This window comes from Chlorocebus sabaeus, chromosome X (assembly GCF_047675955.1).
Source record: "Chlorocebus sabaeus isolate Y175 chromosome X, mChlSab1.0.hap1, whole genome shotgun sequence".
Taxonomy (NCBI): Eukaryota; Metazoa; Chordata; class Mammalia; order Primates; family Cercopithecidae; genus Chlorocebus; species Chlorocebus sabaeus.
Genome location: NC_132933.1, coordinates 51,576,864 through 51,598,549, shown reverse-complemented (window position 1 = coordinate 51,598,549; position 21,686 = coordinate 51,576,864). Strand labels below are relative to the sequence as shown.

Below are 21,686 nucleotides of genomic sequence, written 5' to 3'. Positions count from 1 at the left end.
GATACTTCTAGGCATTTGAACTTTTAAAAAATAATGGTGTCTGGCACTTGGGGTATCTCTTTATTGTTCAGCCTCAAGATTTTCTTTAGATTAGAGAATTTTTTCTTCATAATTTATTTACCTATCACTTCTTCATCTATTTCTCTTCCTCATCCTAGAAAGTCATTAATGTATTGGGCCTTTTGGATGGGTCATCCAAGATTTATCTTTTCCTTCATCATTTTCATTTATTGTTTAAATTTTCACCTGATCACCTTGGCTGCTTATTCAGTTTTCAACAGTGACATTATCTCTTTCATTTAGTCTGAGTTTTAAAATTTGAAAATCATGTTTCTCAATTCCAGAAATTATTTTTCCTGTTTTAATTTTATTTCTTCCAGTGTTGTTATTGCTTTCTGCTAAAAATGATATTTGACTCTTTTCTATAGTTCTATTTCAGTCAGAAATAATATAAATTTTGAAATGCACAGACAATGGATATGAATTGTCCCCTACGGAAATACTACAAGGGACTGGAGAAATTTGGAGAATGGAAAACTCCAAGGAAGGTCTTTTGGGGGATAGGCAAAACTGGGATTGATTGAAATCAATTTTGTGATTCTGTATTTCTTCACTGCATCAACATTTTGCTTCATATACTGTTTCTTAGACATACCTAGAGAGGCCTACCTAAGTGATGGATTAAAGATTTTAAGCAAATATCTTCAGGCTGTAATCCATAATATACTTACTCTCTCAATTTGTCTTCCCCATCCCTTACAAGTCTCTGATGTTTCTTTTTTCTTTTCTTTCTTTTTATTTTTTTGAGATGAAATTTCTCTCTTGTTGCCCAGGCTGGAGTGCAATGGCCTGAACTCAGTTCACTGCAACCCCCGCCTCCTAGGTTCAACCGATTCTCCTGCCTCCGCTTTCCAAGTAGCTGGGATTACAGGGGCCCACCACTATGCCCAGCTAATTTTTGTATTTTTAGTAGACATGGGGTTTCACCATGTTGGCCAGGCTGGTGTCAAACTCCTGACCTCAGGTGATCCATCCACCTCGGCCTCCCAAAGTGCTGGGTTTACAGGTGTGAGCTACCACACCCGCAGTCTCTGATACTTCACAGTAGCACATAGCTCCAGCTACCATTATTGTATGTTGATTACCTTAGTTGTAGCTTTAAAATAACTATGCTCAGAATTTAGTGTCAGGAGAAAGCAGGACAGTTAAGCTGGGTAGAGACTGTGGCTTGACTAACAGCTGATACGATTTCTCAATGGGATCATTTCTCAATGGGATCGTTTTGTATATGTTCCCAAGAGAATCCTCTGAATAGTCAGAAGGAAGAAAATGTTCAATGATTTACGAAGGAATGGGATGACAGATACAGAAAACTGTTAAACATTGTCACGTACCCTCTGACTGGAATCCTGGAAAGAGTGCTATATCCTCCTTTATTTGAAAACAGTTTCTTACTTTTTCTTTTTTTGGTTTTTTTTTTGAGACGGAGTCTCGCTCTGTCGCCCAGGCTGGAGTGCAGTGGCCGGATCTCAGCTCACTGCAAGCTCCGCCTCCCGGGTTTACGCCATTCTCCTGCCTCAGCCTCCCAAGTAGCTGGGACTACAGGCGCCCGCCACCACGCCCGGCTAGTTTTTTTTTTTGTATTTTTAGTAGAGACGGGGTTTCACCGTGTTAGCCAGGATGGTCTCGATCTCCTGACCTCGTGATCCACCCGTCTCGGCCTCCCAAAGTGCTGGGATTACCGGCTTGAGCCACCGCGCCCGGCCAGTTTCTTACTTTTTCTTAAAAAAATATTTACCATTTCACTAGAGATTGTAAATATTTACACATGTGCATATATGACAGAATAGTATGTTTTATATATAAACTTATGTTCTTTTGTTTCCCAGAATATTTCTTACTTTTCCATTTTTCCATTCCTTGCTTCAGGAAGGGTTTATGGAAGGGCTTTTTGATTTCCCAAAGCCTAAACACATGAAAATATAGTGTTAGGTACAGTTGGTGCTCTTCCCTAAGATGTATCAAGCTATGGCTTTACTTCTATTTGTGCTGCTCAAGGATTCATGTCTTGCATCAGTTGTTGAAAAATTCATGCCACTATCTCTTCAAATATTGTCCCTTCCTCATTCTCTCAAGACTCTCTTTATGGACTTCGTTCTAGGTATATTTTGAAACTTTCCCTTTTTGTGCCATGTCTTCTAGCTTCTCATTCATATTTTGTACTGTTTTATCTTTGTGTGCTGCATTCTGGGTGATTTATTGAGATCTATATTTTCTCCTTGCCTTTGTCTCTGCTAGGGTTATAAAAGTTTCACCAGTTCCAGATTAATTTTTGTATTAGTGTATGTCCTTTGAGTTCTCTCACGTATACAGATTATGAATTCAGCCTATGAATGGAGCTGGCCTGGATTCTGATTGCTCCCAGGGGGCTCCGTATCCACCCATGACTTCACATAAAAGATGAGCTTTCTTCTCATGTATCTTTGCTGTGGGATAAAGTTTTCTAGTTACTATTTCATGTGCTGGTTGTGTTTCTGTGGCGTCTAGATTTAGATTGGAGCTCAGTACCAGCTTCCCATCTTCCACTGCGTAGAGGCATTGTTTTCTGTCCCTATGTGGGATTAAATCCTGGTCTCTAGATCTTAAAGCCAATAGCCGTCTGTCTTCATCTCCAGCTCATTGTTGCTAGCTCCTTCTTTGTTTCTTAGAGATTTCCATTTCATGACCATGAACTTGACTATATTACTGTCTTTAGAGAAGGTGAGTATTCTATCATATCTGTGAGTTTCAAGTGGGAAGAGGGAAGCTTTCCAAGTCAGTTCAGTCTGCTGTTGACTGGAAATTCGTTGAACAGTTTTGTTGGATTAAATTGTGTAGGTGATATGTCATACCTATTAAGAGATACCTGAAGCATGGCTGCTTTATATTGCTTCCAGACATATAGTATAGAGTCTAACGAAGTTTTCTGTATCTCAGCATAGCAAAGGCAGGGAAGCAGCACAGAAAGTCTTGATCATTCAAGGTTGACACAAGCAAACTAGAGAGCTACAATATCTGAAAAGGTCATGAGGAAGGAATGAGAATGGCGAGTTATGTAGAGCAATAATACTAGAATCATGTGGACCTCTTCCAACAACTCTAAGGTGCTTTGTAAACATCTTTGATCTTAGACACACAACGGAAAACACAGCAGATCCTAAACTGATTCCATTTCAGCACCACAATGGGATGAGAAGACAAAATATAAATTATGAGTATTACTATGGAAAATATAAGCTGGATGTTTTATACACTTGGGTTTGTGGACTGTGATTTATTCCAGTTATACATATGTGTTAGCTATGGCATTCTGCAGGATGTATGATTACAAGACATTTATATTATCCTCTTTGCCTAGTACTTATACTTTTCCTTATTTCCTCTCAAATTTTACTTCCTTAGGAAAGCTTTCTTTGTTCCCGTTTTAGCCCCTCGGAGTATGTCTTGATCTGCTGCTATATACTCATATACATATTTGTGTTCCATTCCTTCTTTGTATTTATGTGGAATTATAATTATCTGTACACTCATGTGATTATTCGATTAATGTACATACCCCACTAATCTGTGAGCTTCATGAATACAAAGACAAGACCTAGTCTGTTTTTCCTACCATTGTATTCTCAATGCCTTGCATAGGCGCTCAATAGAGACTATTAAGTGAATGAATGAATACAATACATTCTGCATTGTTTGACATTTTTATAATGACTATATTAGTTTTACTATTAAAAACAATCATCCTATTTAGAACAAATATAAACATAGACCTTCTGGGCCAGTGGTTTTTAATATATTTAGGGTTATACTTCCCATTAAAAACATGTTAATAATTATAGCTTATAGCCTCTCACCTGGAAAACTTATATGCACCCTCCCCTCACTCCCAATACATAGCCTTGTATACAATTTCCAGGAATTTATAGACTTGTCCAGTTGAGAACACATGGTCTAAGTTAATCAGTATGGTCAGTAGGTGAGAGTTTCTTGGACACTGTCCTTAGCCTGGCTGAGGGGCCACTAAGGAGGAAGGTGACTGGAAGGCAGCAACCGTGCAGTAAGGCTAGGTTCCCTAGACTCCCTGGAGATGCAGATTTGGGGCATGAAAGGCCCACCAGACTGCACTGCTCATGATAGGTGGGAGGCAGCAGATAGCGTCCAGGGAGGCTTCCACTCAGACACTGTGAATAAGGGCAGAGAGCAGGGAGACAGTTAGGGAAACTCCCCCAGCAATCACTTCTCCAGACCTCATGGACACCCTCAGCTGCAAGGGTCTAGAAGGCATGCATTCTGGTTTCCAGTGGCAGGAACAGTGCTCCCTTCTCTGCTGGGGCTGGGTTACCCCAGTGGAGATTTAGGAGAGGGAGGAGGGAAGGATCCAAAAGCATTTACTCAGGTCACCACCTTGGTCATCTGTCCAGGTATATTTTTGAAGTGAGCAAGAGTCAGGTGCCCATATGCAGGAGATGAGAAGTTCTGAAATATGAGAGGGGATGGGGGCAGCACCTTCCCCCGATCTTGACTGGGCAGAAAGGATAGGACCATCTCTGCATTCCTCATACCTTGCAACATCAATCTCACAGCTCTTCCCTTTGCCCAGAGTTAAATCTCATTGTTTAGAAGGATTCAGTCTAATCCTTCTAAATACCTTATCAAAAACCTTACCAATTACCTTATCAAATACCTTAGCATGTTTATAAACTCTTCTTGTGCAGAAAAGCAATACATTCATAAAACTTAATTGTGCTAAGGCACTTCCCCCCTCTTAAGTTGAACTTTTTTTTTTTTTTTTTTAGACTTAGTCTCCCTCACTCTTACCCAGGCTGGAGTGCAGTGGCGCGATTTTGGCTCACTGCAAACTCCACCTCCTAGGTTCAAGCGATTCTCCTGCCTCAGTCTCATGAGTAGCTGGGATTACAGGTGTGCACTGCCATCCCCGGATGATTTTTGTATATTTAGTAGAGACAGGGTTTCACCATGTGGGACAGGCTGGTCTCGAACTCCTGGCGTCAAGTGATCCACCTGCCTTGGCCTTGCAAAGTGCTGGGATTACAGGTGTGAGCTACTGTGCCTGGCCAGAAATATTTTTTTAATAGGTTTTCCCAGATTAATTCCTCATTAATTTTTCAGTGACAATAACTTCATTTTTTTTCTGATTGTAAAAATAATTGCATGCTGATGCTTTTTTTTTGAGATGGAGTTTCTCGCTCTGTCACCCAGGCTGGAGTGAATTGGCATGATCTAGGCTCACTGCAGCCTCCATCTCTGGGATTCAAGCAATTCTCCTGCCTCAGCCTCCTGAGTAGCTGGGACTACAGGCGTGTGCCACCACACCCAGCTAATTTTTATATTTTTAGTAGAGATGAGGTTTCACCATGCTGGCCAGGCTGGTGTTGAACTCCTGACTTCAGGTGATCTGCCCGCCTTGGCCTCCCAAAGTGCAAAGATTACAGGCGTGAGCCACTGCTCCTCGCCACTGATGCTTATTTTTTTAAGGCAGTAATAATACATGAGGAAGTGAAAATATGAGGAAGTACAATCTCATGTTCATTCCCTGCCTCTGTTACCGACATCCTGTCCATTTTCTAATTCCAATCACTGCCTGCCTCTCCGCCCTCACGTTTTGGGGGATGGACACAGTTGCAGGGGAAATGGAAGACATTACTGATCATGGACATCGAGGGTGGAGAGAGAAATTTGGGCATCAAACTAACCCTGAGAAATGTACCAGTGAGGTTGAAAACATTTGTAAACCATTGCCCAGGAAAAGCAGTCACTGAGACCAGCATTGTGGATGATTAATATCTTTTAAAAACATTTTGTAATTCCCTCAACAAAGTTCTTGCAAACTGTGGTAGAGGCTGTTAGTGCTCTCCAATATCCATGCTTTCTGCCCACTCCTTGGAATCCAGCTAGACTGGTTAATAGTGGTCTAGCTATAGTGGTCAGCATCCCTTATGATTGGGTGCAACCATGAGACTGAGTTCTGGCCAATGGATTGTGGCAGCAGTGATGTGTTCCAGACTTTCCCTCATAAAACGTCCTCATGCTTGACGTGTGCTCTCTCTTTTCCTAGCTACCCGCTGAGTGCAGATAACTTTGAGTACCTAGAGAAGGGTGGAGCTACAAGATGGAACGAGCCTGGGACCCTGAATGGCTATGTGTAGCAGAGCCTCTCTGCTGACCTGGAACATTAACCTCAGACTCTTTTGGTAAAGAATATATATTTTTTAAGTCATACAATTTTTGAGTTTTTCATTATAGCGGTTTAGACTTTTATACTACTACAACATTAATGGATTATTTTCTTTCCTTTTTTTTTTGGACCTTAGGTGATGAGGATTATACGAACCATATTCTTCCCTTCGTAGCATACCATCTGCATTGATCTAATCAAACCCATTTTCTTTTCTTTATTAATTCATTTACTACTTTATTTGTTTCCTTTCTTCTCTATTCTTTACTTCCATCTCCTCCCCAAAGGCAACCTTCTAATTTATTTGATGTGTATGTTTGTTTGAGTTATTTTAAAACTTACTTTATTTTGTATGCATGGATTTAGATAGTAGTATGGTGCTGTGGATCTCATTCTGACTTCTTTCCCCACTCAGTAATATTTTTTTAAAGATCCATCTATGTCACTCTGTGTATATTGTCTGTAGTCTCACACTGTTGTATAATGTACCATGGTGTTCATCCACTCCAATTTACTTCCTCATTTTCCTGGAAATAAAATCTATACTGCTTCCAACTTACTGTTACCTCATACATTGTGATGAACGTCCTCATGCATGTCCCCTTATGGACCTATGTGAAAAGTGTTCTGGAATATATATCAAATGAATGGAATTGTTGAGCCATAGGGCATATGTATAATTCATTTATGTATGTCAGATTGCTCTTTGGAATAGCAGCTCCAGTCTAAACTCTAATTAGCTGTGTGCGTTAGAATTCTTCTATCTCTGTACCCTCAGTAACAATTGGCATGTCCCAGCTTTAAAATTTTTGGCAGCCAAATAGGTATAAACAGATTTATAATTGAATTTTAATTAGCAATTAACTGGTTAATAATGAGTCTGAATATCTCTTCATTTATTTCTGAGCATTTTGGTTTTCATCTCCTTGGGGTATATTTGTCATGTTTTGTCAGTTTATTTTTCTCATTTTACTTTATTTTATTTTTTGAGATAGGGTCTCACTCTGTCACCCAGGCTGGAGTGCAGTGACACGAACATGCCTCACTGCAGTCTTGACCTCCTGGGCTCAAGCGATCCTTCTGCCTAGCTGCTCCAAGTAGCTGGAAGCAGAGGCATGCACCATCACACTCAGCCAATTTTTTAAAATAGTTTTTTTTTTTTTCTTCTTTGTAGAGACAGGATCTTGCCATGTTGCCTAAGCTGGTCTTCAACTCCTGGCCTCAAGCTATCCTCCTGCCTTGGCCTCCCAAAGCACTGGCTTTACAGGCAGGAGCCATCTCACCTGTCCGTCCTCTTTTGTCACTATAGGGCAGTGTATTCCTGTCCTTTTCTTTTGGATTTGCAGGAGTACTTTGTATATGCTAGCTATTAATCCTTTGTTAAATGTATTGTAAATAAGTTTTCTCTGTCATCTATTAACTTTGTTTATGGTGTCTCTCATTGAATAGAAATTCTTATTTTTTATGTAATCAAATCTATTAATCTTTTGTGTCTTATGTCATCTACTTCTGAGGTTTTGTTTAAGAAATTGTTATCTAATTCTAGGCCACAAAGATATTCTTCTATATTATCATCTATTAAGTTCACAATTTTAGCTTTCATATTTATTTTGTTCTCTGTAGTCTGGATTTATACTTGGTGCTAAGGGGGGTTCCAGCTTTATTTTTCTTCAAATAGCTAGTCTTTCCAGTTCCATATATTAAACCGTCCATTCTTTCTCCACTGATTTGTGCTGCCAGTTTTTTCTGTATCTACTTAAGTCTGTCTCTAAGCGTTTCCATTTATCTATTTATCTCTTCCATATTACTTTTGTTACTATGACATGGCAAGGATAGCTGGTACTCGCCAAATGATTTTTGTACTTACTTTCCTAACTTGCCTTGCAGTTAGATTGAGGTCATATGACTATCTGGACTACACACTACAAGCAAAGTAATGTTTGTTATATCTGGGTTAAAGTTATTTAAAACTGGTGTAAAAGGCTGTGTGTTTAGATGGAGGAACCACAAGATGGAAGAAGTCTTAGGTTCCTGAGTAACTGCGTGGAAGATTGGAGAGCTGCCTAATCGTTAAATTTTCCGTAAATAGGAAATAAACCTTTGTTTACTTCACTGAGGTTTTGAGGTTCATTTGTTGCTTCAGTATAGCATGTTGTTACCCTGACTGACACATACAGTGTATCTTACTATCTAGTAGAGTAAGTTTCCAGTAGAGTAAGTATCCTTTGTTTCCAAATTGATGTAGCTCTTGTTGGGTCTTTATATTTCCATATAGTGTTAGAATGTATCAATTAAGCTTTGATAGATTTTTTTAAATGTTAAGCCAGCTCTGCCTTACCATTCTGATTATGACTTGTTAAAATATATTGCTGGATTCTACTTGCTGGTATTTTGTTTAAGATTTTCACATCTATATTTTGAGACTTGTTTGAAATTTCATTTTTTTATACTGATCGTGTTGGTTTTAATATAAAAGATTTGACTCATAAAACGCATTGAAGAACATTACTTATTTCTAGGCTATAGAACAGTTTGTATAAGATTGGACTTTATCTGTTACATCTGGGTCTATTTTTTGAGGAGAGGGGCAGGGAACTTTTAAACTGGTGATTTAATTTTTTCCCGTGGTTATAGGACCCTTTGAATTCTCTGTTTCTTTCTGAGCCAATTTTGGCAAGTTTTATTTTTCCAATAATGTATCCATTTCATCCACATTTTCAAATTCATTGTCATAAAGTTAATTATGGTATTCTCTTATCTCTTAAAATCACTGCATATTCATTATTATGTCCTCTTGTTCAGTGCTAATATTGTTTATTTTCACCTTTTTTCTTGATTAGTCTTACCAAAGGTTTGCTTTTTAAATTATATCTTTTCAGGACCAATTTTTCATTTTTTAAAATTCTATCAAACGTATTTTTTTCTATTCCGTCTATTTCTGCTCTTGTCTTTTTCATTTTATTATCTTTACATTTATTCTATCAGTCTATTTCCAACTTTTGATTTGGATGCTTAGCTCATCAATGTGTACCTTTTTTTTCCCCCAGTCTAACATAAGATTTTTAAAACAGCTTTATGAGATATAATTCACATTCTAAACAATTCACCTATTTAAAGTGTAAAATTCAACCTTTTGTTGTATGCTTCCAGAGTTGTGCAACCATCACCACAATGAATTGTGGAATATTTTCATTACTCCAAACAGAAATCTTGCACCTATGAGTTGTCACTCTTCATCTTGCCTCTGCCTCTCCTTTCAAGTATTACTTTACTTTCTGTCTTTATAGATTTGCCTGTTGTAGACATTTCATATAACATAAAAACTTAAGACCATAAATTTCCTTTGAAATAATATTTTCATTGAGAACACAGGGACACAGGGAAACAACATACACCAGGGCCTGTTGGAGGGTGGGAGGTGAGGGGAGGGATCTTAGAGAACGGGTCAATAGGTGCAGCAAACCACGATGGCACACGTATGCCTATGTAACAAGCCTGCACATTCGGCAAATGTATCCCATTTTTTTCCTTTTAGAAGAAATAAAGAAAAAAAAGCAATACTGTTTTTACTGAATCCTACAAATGTTGGTATTTAGTGTTTTTGTTATTATTCAGTTTTCAGTGTTTTAGAATTTCTATTATGCTTCCTTTTTTAACCCATAAACTACAAAAAACTTTTCTTTTCTTTTTTTTTTTTTAATTTCCAAACATGACCGTAGGTGGTGGCTCACACCCATAATTCCAGCACTATGGGAGGCCACCCGCCTCAGCCTCCCAAAGTGCTGGGATTACAGGCTGAGCCACTGTGCCTGGCCTCTTTATATGTTTTGAGGCTATTTTATTAAATACTCACAAATTTATAATTTTTTGGCGAATTTAACTTTTTATCATCATTTAAAAACTTTTGTTGTGAAATAATTATATATTCACCTGTAATTGCAAGGATAATACAGAGAGGCAGGAGAATCACATGAGGTTAGGAGTTGGAGACCAGCCTGGGCAACATAGACAAACCCGTCTCTACCAAAAATACAAAAATTAGCCGTGCAACGTGGCATGCACCTGTAGTCCCAGCTACTTGGGAGGCTGAGGTGGTGTGATCCATTGAGCCCGGGAGGCGGAGGTTGAAGTGAGCCATGATCGCGCCACTGCACTCCAGCCCGAGCGACAGAGTGAGAACCTGTCTCAAAATAATAAATAAATAAATAAAATAAAAGTTTCAAATACATGGTTTTAAAAACATATTACCCTGTTATTTATTTCTATCCTAATTGCATTTTGGTCAAATAAAGTGATTATTATGACATTGATTCTTGGAAATTTATTGAGATCTGTTTTATGGCCAAATTCATGATCATTATTATAAATAGTCCCTGTATGCTTGAGAAGAAAGTGTATTCTCCTATTAATTGGTGCAGGATTTTGTGTATGTCCATTAAATCAGATTGTTGACCACATTGCTCAATATTCTACATCTTTACTATCAAGATATAATAATAGAATACTTTTTGTTCTCCTTATTCTTTAAATACTTTAGAGAAGTATGTTGTATTCTTCCATGTGATTGTTGATTTGTTCCTTTTATAGTTCCATAACATTTTTCTTTATATATACATATATATGTTTTGAGATGGTATCTCGCTCTGTCACCCAGGCTGGAGTGCAATGGCGCAATCTCGGCTGACTGCAACCTCCGCCTCACTGGTTCAAGCGAGTCTTTTGCCTCAGCCTCCTGATTAGCTGAGATTACAGGCACACATCACCACGCCCGGTTAATTTTTTGTGTTTTTAGTAGAGATGGGGTTTCACCATTTTGGCCAGCCTGTTATTGAATTCCTGACCTGAAGTGCTCCACCTGCCTCAGCCTCCCAAAGTGCTGGGATTACAGGCTAAGCCACTGTGCCCAGCTTCTTTATATATTTTGAGGTTATTTCATATATACTCACAAATTTATAATTTTTTGGCGAATTTAACTTTTTATCATCATTTAAAAACTTTTATCGTGAAATAATTATACATTTACCTGTAATTGCAAGGATAATACTAACAGGTCTTCTGTACCTTTCCTAAAAGTTTCCCCCGATGGCTACATTTTATATGACTGTAGTACAATATTAAAATTAGGAATTTGATACTGGTAGAAAATGTATCATATAGTTCTATACCATTGTATCACACCACTGCAATCAAGATGCAGAACTATTCTATCCCCACAGAGATATCCTTTGTGCTGCCCCTTTCCAGTGATACACACTACCCACCCTACCATGCCTAACACCTGGCAACCATGAATCTGTTTTCTATTTCTATAATTTTTTCATTTTAAGACTGTTATACAAGGAACTCAACTCAAGAGCAAAACCCCAACTAATTCCATTAAAGTGGGCAAGGGATCTCAACAGACATTTCCCTAAAGAAGACATACAAATGGCCAACAGGTATATGAAAAAATGCTCTATATCAGTAATTATCAAATAAATGCAAATCAAAACCAGAATGAGATATCAACTCACCCCGTTTAGAATGGCTACTATCAAAAAGACAAAAAAATAACATGCTGGCGAGGATGTGGAGAAAAGAGGACACTAATATACTGTTGGTGGGAATATAAATTTGTATAGCCATTACAGAAAAGAGTATAGGGGTTTCTCAAAAACAACAAAATTAGAACTATCATCCAATCTAGCAGTCCCACCACTGGATATTTATCCAAGGAAAAGAAAATCAGTATATCAATGGGATACTTGCACCCCCATGTTTATTGCAACACTATGCACAATAACCAAGATGTGAAAGCAACCTAAGTGTCCATCAATGGATGAATGGATAAAGAAAATATGTTATATATAACACAATGGAATACTATTCAGCCATAAAAAGAATGAAATCCTGTCATTTGCAGCAACATGGATAGAACTGGAGGTCATTATGTTAAGTAAAATAAGCCAGGCACAAAAAGGCAGTTGCATGTTCTCACTCACATGAGGGAGCCAAAAAAAAGTTCATCTAATGGAGGTAGAGAGTAGAATGATAGTTACCTGAGTCTGGGAACTGGGTGAGGTGGGTAGCGGGGGATGAAGAGAGGTTGGTTAATGAGTACAAACATACAGTTAGATAGAAGAAATAAGTTCTAGAGTTCGATAGCACAGTAGGGTGACTATAGTTAACAATAATTCAAAATAGCTAGAAGATTTGAAATGGTCCCAACACAAAGAAATGACAAATGGTTAAGGTGGTGGATATCCTGAATATCCTTGATCATTACACCTTGTTGGCACATATCAAAGCATCACATGTACCCCACCAATACTACAATTATTATGTATCAATAACAAAGCTAAAAGAAGAATGTTATAAAAATGGAATCACATAGTATGTGACTTTTTGAGATTTGTTTTCTCACTCAGTATAATGCCCTTGAGATTAATCTAGATTGTTGTATGTATCAATAGTTCATTCATTTTTATTTCCAAATGGTATTCTATGTTATGGATGTAACAGTGTGTTTAATCATTCACCCACTCTTTATCTTTAACAATGTTTTTTGCTTTAAAATCTATTTAGTCTCATATTTACTTGGCTATGCCAGCCTCCTTTTGGTTAATGCTTACATGATATAACTTTTCCTATCTTTTTGCTTTCAAAATTCCTGCATGCTTATTATTTAGCATGTAGATGATTTTCAAAATCCAGTTATATATATTTAACAAGTAAATTTAGCCATTTTCACTTATTGTGATTACAAATACATTTGAACTATGTACTTTCTATTTGTCTTCCTTTTTTGAGGCTTCACTTTTCTCATTTCTCACCTACTTTTTGATTAAAAATATTTTCTCAAAGTGCATTTTTTCTTTTATTGCTCTAGATATTATATACTCTATTTCTATAATTTTAGTGGTTGTTCTTGAAATTTTACCATTCATGTCTAACTTGAGTCTAGAGCTAATCAATATATTATTCATGTATTAACAATAGGTGAGAACTCTAACTGCAATTAATTTGGACTGATCTAAACTCTGTCCCTTAGTCAGGCACACTGAAAATCTAATTCTCTGGTTTTAATATTAAATTATCAACCTCATATTTTAAAATATCAACCTCATATTTTAAAATACGAATTTCAGTGGGGGCATATGAGGCAAATTGTTATTTTCTTTATAAGCAGGGCATAGTCGGAACTATTTTCAAAAATCCCAAAAAGGCTCAAGATTTGCCAGATTACCTATCCCGGTTACCAGTGTTTCCAGTTTCACTAAGGAAACCTGGTAAGGTGGTGAATTCAACTGATATTACAGTTAAGTAATAGACAAGGTCAATTCCTAAACTCATTCTTCAAGAGATCTCTGTATGACAGCCTTAACTGGAAAGGATTCTTGCAGTAGGATTCCTTGTTATCTTTTACATTAAATTCCATATTCAAGCCTACTCATTGTTTTCACTGGAAGTTGTTCGTTGTCCCTAGATACAAATACCTGATCCCACTCAATTCCTCTTCCCCATGAAATTGTTCTATAGGAGCAATTACCTTGTCACATAGAACTTTTGTAACAGGGAAAGCTCTCAATTAATTATAGACTGTTTTCGACCCCAGATTGGGAAGGAAGTCTCATTTGCATTTTGCTCACCTCAACCCAAATATCCCATGATTTCATGAGACTCTATTGCTTACTACCCCATCTCTCATCTTACTCTTAGTATGAGGCCTTTTGCTTAAGCGCAAAAGGATAATTTAAGGAAATATATTGTAATAGATCTTACAAAGGAAAAGTTGAATAACCTGGCCTGATAAAGGGTGGAAACAAATGCAGCTCCAGGAACTCCAAAAATAATAGAATACTATACAGCTGATGTTCAATTCCTGGTACCTATTGTTATTATTCTATGAAGTTAAATCTTTCAAAGAACTACTCTTTTAGGATTTAGCCACACCTGAACTATGCTCGTACTTTCACATGTGATGTGATTTAAGGCACAAAAATCCAGACCTTAGGAAATAAAGCATTTCCCTATTGTGTGATTTGTAGCTTGTTCATTAGGCCAGACCACACATCTCTGTATGGGAATAGGTTCCACCTGAAGATTATGGAAGTTTCCACTGTTAATCAGAGCAGATGAAGCTGGTTAGACTACCTGAATAGTGAGGATCAAGCCAGGAGATGCTGATGCATCCATCTTCCAAATACAAACTCAAATACTATCTTACCCCAGAAGTCCTTTTCCAGGACTGACATATTTTCACGTTCCCCTTAGTAAGGGTTCAAAAATTCTTGGGTCTAACCTCACTCAGGGTCATGTTGTTACCACAGCAATTGTATTATTTATTAAATCGCCATGGATTCGATGTCATATGGGTTACAATGATTACAGTAAAACTGAGTAAGAACAACATTAAGCCCTAGGGTCCTCCATCAATTTTCTCCTAGGAGAAAAAGAAAAAAGGCCATCACCTCCATTATTATCACCACTGATCTCGTCAGAAAAATCTTCAAGAGAAGCTGTCAAGCTTGCATTTGTGGATGCAAGTTTTATAAATTTATAATTTTGCTTAAAAGCTCAAATTTTATTGTTGGTGACAAATCCTGTCAGTTGTTTTTCTTGAAGTCTCACTTCATTCATTTTCAAGAAAATCTCTAATAAATACCCAAGTCTGAAAAACCACAGTTTGTCTGCCAGTCATTCTTCAAGTAAAGCTAATGTTCCATGAAAAAAGCAGCTAATTCAGTGCACAACTAAAATGATTATGCAAATATTTACCTTAGAGACAACCATTGTCCTAAGCTATGCGGCAGAAATGCTTTGTGCGTACTTCCTATTTCATCACATGGAATATTAAAAAGACATGCACTCAATCATTGAGATTTTATCATATACAATTTATATAAATAAGGACTTTATTATTAAAGACATTTTAAAATAAATTTGGATTAAAAAAATTAGAGTGGTTCTAAAGAATGCAATCACTACTAGTATGGTATGGGGACACTGCCTTAATCCATGCTAAGGCACCAGCAGTTCTACCCGCCATTGCTTTTGCACCATCAGTGCAAATGTCAACTCAGTGAAAAACAGAAAATAACATGTTACTATTGTTTTGAAAATAGTTTTGACCTTACTGTTTCAGGGACCTGCAGTAGCCCATGGACTACACATTGAGAACCACTATCATACAATATGATTCCAATTTTATGAAAAAAAATACACAGGGATGTATATAATAAACATCTGAAAGAATTTTCACCCAGTTTTAATTGTGTGGACTTTTTGACTGATGCAACAGGCCCTTACATGTAGTTAATGTCTTTTCACGCCAACATAGAAGTATATAACAATTTTTTAAAAATGTATTTTTAGTAAACAAATAAGAATTGTATATATTTAGGGGTAAACATGGCATTTTGATATATGTATACATTGTGGAATGGCTAAACCAAGCTAATTAACATATGCATTTGCCCCATATAGTTACCTTTTGTGGTTGGAACACTTAACATCTACTCTTTCTGCAATTTTTAAGTATACAATATACTGTTAACCATAAAGGGGGTCAGGAAAGCAGGCTGGGTTTGGAAAAATCTCTGGGACCCTCCCACTTTCTAATTGCTTCAGTGGGCCAGAGAGGGGAGGGAGGAAGGTATACCTGCTCATAAGTGAACTTGGGAGTGGGGATGGGGACTCCCATCAAGGTCTCACCAGTGCTCTTCTTCTAAAAGACGGCAGACCTAAACCTCTAACCCTAGGAAGTCAACCATGCTCTGTGCCAAGAGTCATTCTTTCTGCTACACTGCTTTTTTCTCACCCCAAATGGTGACTCACTTTGTCATTGTGCTGTCTCCTCAGTTGCCCCCCAAAGAGGGCTCTTCCCTCTCAGGACCTGAATGAGGTTACACAATCCTTCAGCTTTGTTGATCCACAGACAAGCGTCAGGCAGCAGCTCTTCGTCCTTCTTGTTTTGTTTTGTCTCTTATCATCATCATACACTAACAGTTCCTTTAGTCACTACCCCATTTCACCCCTCATCATCTCTTACTTGGCTTATTCTAACTTTCTAATAAATGTCCAGTCTCCAACATAGCTCCAATCCATCTTTCATATTGCCACCTGACTATTTTTCCTTTATTCAAAACTGTTCAGTGACTTGCATAATGAGACAGGATATATTTCAACATTTTGGCTTGGGGTTCAGGATCTTCCTCAAACTTTCCTCACTCTGAATTTTCACATTTATCTCTCATTATTCCTCTTCCCATGGCTTCCATTCCAAGCAAACTGGCTATCTTCCTATCACAGGAACGGATTTCTCACTTCCATGCCTTTCTCCAAAGCATTTCCCCCTCCTGGAATGCCCTTTTATGTTGCCCTTCAGGGCTCGGCTTAAATGCGCCCTTCCTCCTTGAAACTTTCTCAGCAACCTCTGCTTCATTTAAACAGATCATGTATATTCGACAAAGAGCATATGCCCAGGTACTGTTAGTAATCCTTTTGTATTTATTTATTATTATTATTTTTCATAGATCTTTGTATATATCCTTCTGTATTTATGTACCTTATCTCTCCAGCTGGGTTTTAAATTCAAGCATTAGAACGACTTTTTGTCAGTTGAAACATACAACTTTATTGATGATACACAAATGAAGTCTTTGGTGGATAAATTCAAGTCAAAACAAATAATAGAACAGTAGGCCATTCATAATGGACAGGTTTACTGTCAATTCAGAAGAACCAGTAAAAATATTTCCATCCAAGCAGCACGATTGAAGTCACAAATATGTTTTCAGTACAAGAGGTCTATTTATTTGGTATTCATAAAATGGTTCAGCTTAAAGCTGGTGACTGTCACAGATAACATCACTCTGGATGATACATTATTCAACACTGGCAGCTGAAAGGATCCCTTTACTACATGAGCAAGTGGAAAAGCAGTAACTTTCAATTTTCAACACTTCCAGACTGCAAAATCAAGAAATTTCTTTCAAGTCTTTTGACAGTACATAACCAATCAGAATTTGTTCACTAGCTTTATAACTTTCACTTTCACTAAGAGGTCATGGTGATTTGCTAAGGCTCTAATTTTCTTAACACACACTCCAGATGTAGTGCATAAGTAAAAAAGGGAACCCTTATTGAATTCTCTATAGTTAAACACTTCTGCTCTGAGATTGTCATAGATAATCTCAAATAGAGTAAGGGCATTAATAAGGATTTCTGATTCCACATAAGAATTATAGAGGGAACTAAATGATGCTGGCACTTGGGTACTGAGAAGTTTCTTCAACATATCTGGATTTTCAGCAAAATTCGAAAGTATTTTCAAAATCTCAACCTTGATTTTTCCACCTCCCTGAGATAGCAAACGGAAAAAGTTTGCAATGGAATTGACAAGCAGGTGCTGGTAGTCATTAGTAATAGTCATGTTTGTTAGAAATTTTAGTCCAACTACTTGAACTGCTGAGTTCAGGTTAGAGGCCATGATATCATCCATCACTTTATTCATGTACACCTGAAGCCGGCCCTGATTTTCATAATTCTCACTCAGGTTATTCATGGCCATTAAGGCTTTTTCCTTAATGTGGGGATCAGTTTTGTTGATCATGTTTGCAATAATTGGGAGGCCTCCCAATTTGCGGATTGTCTCTTGATTGCATGAATAATTGGCATTGTTGCTCAGAGTGAGCAAAGCTACCTGTTGGATGAAAGGATCATCAGATTTCTGAAGCAAGGCAAGGACCTTCCTGAGATCGCGAACACCCAGAATCTCATCAATTTCATAAGGAAAGGGGCGCTTCTGCATGGCAACGGGTCTTCTTCCCCTCCCTCTGCGCTGGGTTTCGGGCTCAGAGTCTGAATCTGACTCTGTGTCAGTCCACCCGGACTCTCCTTCCTCAGAATCAGGGACCTCTGCCAGGAAAGCCTGTCCGCCATTGGCAGAGGCTGCAGCAGCTGCTGCAGCCCCATCTCCAGGACGGAAGCCCATCCCCAGTTCGTCTACTTCAACCTTGCTTTTCTTGCCCTTGCCCTTGCCCCCATTCCGGGACCTGGTTACACCCTTGGCTCCACCTTTGGGTACCGCTCCAGTTGCTGATGTGGCTTTAGGTATAGCCCCAGTGTGAGCCCCAGGGGTTGCTTTCTTGGCGGCTGATGTCCCAGGAACCACCGCTGTTCTAGGGGAACCAGAAGTTCCAGGAGACTCCGCAGCCCCAGTAGGTGCTGCAGCCCCAGTAGGCGTTGCGGGCACAGGAGCCTCAGCTGCCTCAGTAGGCGATGTCACCCCGGGAGCTTCAGCTACTTTGGTAGGTGCTGCTACCCCAGGAGCCTCGGTCACCTCAGTGGGTGCTGCTGCTTCGGTAGTCCCAGGAGGCACCGCTGCCCTGGAAGTCTCCACTTCTCTGGGAGCTTCTGCCACTTTGGGAGCCCCTGTCATTGCAGGGGCTTCTGCAGCCCCAAGGGCCTCTGTCACCCCGGGAGGTGGTGCAATTGTAGAAGCCATTGCAGCCCCAACTATTGATTCGGCCTTAGGCCCAACCCCGGCTCCATCTGCCTCTTGGGCCTGACCGCCTGCCCCACTCTGAGCCTCAGCGCTGGATGCAGCTGGGGCCACTGCCTCAGCTCCAACTGTGTCCAGAGCAGAGGCTTCATCCTGAGCCCTGTCCTCTGCTTCAGCGCGGACTGGGGTTGGGGGACTGAATCCTGACCCAAGGTCGATTGTGAATCCGGCTCTTAGCCCAGCTCTAGCCCTGGCTCCAGTCCCAGCCACAGCCCGGTTTTTGGGCTTGGCCATTCTCTTCTTGGTCTGGTCTCTTCCCCTGGTGTATTTGTAGACACAGTACCAGGCACCAGCCCCTATCACTATCCCCGCCGCTACACAGCCAGCATCCCGAACTCGGCTCATGGTGCAGCTGGGGTTATTCACTGATCCAGGGCGTGGAAGTGGCTTAAGGTTAAGGGATGCCTGCTCCTCCGGGTGAGGCTCTTCAGTTTAGGCTTACAAGTTCTGCTGAGGCTTAGGCAGGGCCTAGGGGTAAAGGATAAAAATGAGGCTTAGGGCTCTTGCTCACTTCGTGTCTAACTAGTTTTACTTAGAGAAGAGTTTAGGGACACAATGCTTGCTCGGTGGGCTAGCACCCAAACACAGGTGTCAAGGCCTGTGTTTGCTGATTCACAGACCTAGTTTAACGTTTTCTACATCTTCAACCTTAGCCTGCTCTGCCAATGCCTACAACTTGCAGCATCTAAATGGGGGGGACGAGAGGCAGTACAGACATCGGCAAAGCTGGTGGAGAGCTGGAAAAACAGTAGAGACCTCAGATACTGCTATGATGTCCCACTCCCTACCCCCAAGGTCCCTAGATGTTGCTCATGCACATACCAACCTCCTGGGATCAAGCGTAGTTTGCTTTTTTCCACTGTAGCTGTAGTTGCACAGAGCCCAAAAGAAAGACAGACCTGAGGACAGATCAGAAAGGGCGTTTTTGAGCCTTTGGTGGACGAATTCTGGTTCTTTTCCTGATTTGAAACCCTGTGGGTCAAAAGTTTTCCCCCCATCAGGGATCCTTTTTTCCTCTTCAACCTTTCCTCCCCCAAATATTAACTAAGGCAGATTCCACGCCCCTTTCTCTGCACCAAAAAGAAAGGGCCCGGGGAAAGGGGCAAGGGTGTCTTTTAAGTTAAAAGAGAGAAGATGCAAGAGGAGCCTCTGGTCCCATACTCTGCTCTGGTCTCTGCCACACCCACACCTGGGGGCCCCAGACAATTCCAACCCCAACACTGACCTCCAAAGATTCAAGGCTGTTTCTCCTTACTTCAGTTCAGTTAGAGATTCATCCTAAGGACAGACTGAAGAGCAGAAATATAGACTGTCGCCGTTAGACAATGAAAGCCTGGTGGGTGGATCAGCACCAGGACAAGGGTCTCAGTAACTGCCTTTTCGTATTCGCACACCAGAATGTCAAACGATTCTACCTCTCAATTCCTTCAACTCTTCTCGCCCCACCCTCCCCTCTCAATCCTCCTCCTGCGCAGGCTCCCCAGGCACTCAATCCCTCCTTCCGCTTTGCCCCGCCCCCATCCGCCATTTCTCCGGGACACACCGCCACACCCCTTCTCCTCCAACGAAGCGGGAGGGGAGCGGGGCGAGGGCAAGGGTGCAGCAAAAGCCGGATGGGACGCGGTATGGGGGACTCCTGCCAAACAATTCAGTGTTCCCCTCCCAGGATCACCCGTCTTTCGCTACCCAGCCCCTAGGCCTAGGATTAGCCTGCAGAAGAGGGGCCTCAACGTCTGCCTTTTCGGGTTCAGGGTTGAGATTTTCCACGATTTCTCTGTTATGGGCTTTACCTCCCACTTTCCACAAATCCCCCCAACAACCGCCATTTCTCCCGCCTGCATACCCGAATTCCTTTTCCAGGACTGAAAAGACGGGGGGTGAACGGCTGTGTGGGCCGGAGGTGTCTGCAAAGCAGTCTGCGAGTTAACAAGGCGGTTTAATACCAGATTCTCTCAGGGTCCCCCCCACCCCCACCTCCCGTGAAGCCCAGACAGCGCCAAACCCGCCATCTCTCCAACAGCAGCTGGTACACCCATTTCCCAGCACTCCCAAAGCACAGAGGGTCGGCTGGGTGATGGGAGGGTGCGGGGGCGGTGGTGGGGGAGGTCAGGGTGGGAGTGTACGGCCCAGATTGTTACCAAATTGCATGCCCCACCCCCGCCTCCTGGTTACCCTTTCCGCACCTCTCCGCTGGCCTTCTATGCGCTGCCACGTTTATTTCTCTTCCCTCCTCCTCTCAAAACAGGACGGGATGCGGGATGCGGGCCTGAATGTTATAAACAAAACCAAAAACACTGGCTGGACAGGAAGTAAGCGGATTCTTCGTAAACTCTATCAAAAGTCTTTTCGTTTCCCCCTCCCCCTTTCCTCGCCGCCCACCAAAATGAGCCGCGTCTGAGCACCTCAGGTCTGGAAAGCCGGCCAGGAGCGGGGGAGACCGAGGCACCCGCGGCCTCCTACTCCCGCATCCCTAGATTACCCCATTGAGGGGTCCCAGACTGTGCCCACCCTCGCACCCACCTGCCCGAGTCTGGGAAATTTTCTCCTCCTCCTCCTCGCCTGGGTTAAACGCACGGCAGCGAGCTGCGCAATAGAGTTGGTACCCAGAGGAGGACGGGGGACGGCGGTCAGGGCTTTAAGTACCTTTGCCCACGTCAGCTCCTGGTCACGTGAGGACTGCATCGCCAGTAAGCTTGTGTCCCCAATTTCCACTCCCACCAAGAGTACGAGCCCCCTCCTTTACTTCCATTCCCATCTCCCCCGACCACATCAGGTCCTGTCACTCATTTTTTTGTCTTTGTAGTCCTGGAGGCCCAAAGTAGCCCCTTCTCCCTGCTTTCAGAATTTGCCTTTCTCTGGTTACCTGGGAGGGGCTGCATCTTCTCGGAGGGCTATTGAAAATTTTTA

The 21,686-nt window shown here is 40.8% G+C and overlaps 1 protein-coding gene across 8 annotated transcripts; it reads right to left on the bottom strand.

Moving 5' to 3' along the window:
• Window positions 1-16,824: 16,824 nt before the first annotated feature.
• ARMCX2 (armadillo repeat containing X-linked 2) lies at window positions 16,825-21,425 on the bottom strand. 8 transcript variants are annotated; one of them, XM_037988953.2, is made up of 6 exons: window positions 21,300-21,425; window positions 20,963-21,045; window positions 20,623-20,695; window positions 20,005-20,112; window positions 19,602-19,678; window positions 16,825-19,247 (listed from the first exon to the last, which is right to left on the bottom strand). In XM_037988953.2, exon 6 carries the CDS (start codon window positions 19,122-19,124, stop codon window positions 17,235-17,237), a length of 1,890 nt encoding a protein of 629 aa, XP_037844881.1. In that variant the 5' UTR covers window positions 19,125-19,247; window positions 19,602-19,678; window positions 20,005-20,112; window positions 20,623-20,695; window positions 20,963-21,045; window positions 21,300-21,425; the 3' UTR covers window positions 16,825-17,234. The 8 variants fall into 8 exon arrangements, with proteins under 8 accessions (XP_037844881.1, XP_037844880.1, XP_037844882.1 ...); XM_037988952.2 differs by having other exon boundaries at window positions 19,606-19,678; XM_037988954.2 differs by having other exon boundaries at window positions 19,606-19,678; window positions 20,005-20,068.
• Between the last annotated feature and the right edge of the window lie 261 nt (window positions 21,426-21,686).

Excerpts from the sequence above, each read along its gene's own strand:
- ARMCX2 (XM_037988953.2), bottom strand. The coding sequence starts at position 19,124 with ATGAGCCGAGTTCGGGATGCTGGCTGTGTAGCGGCGGGGATAGTGATA.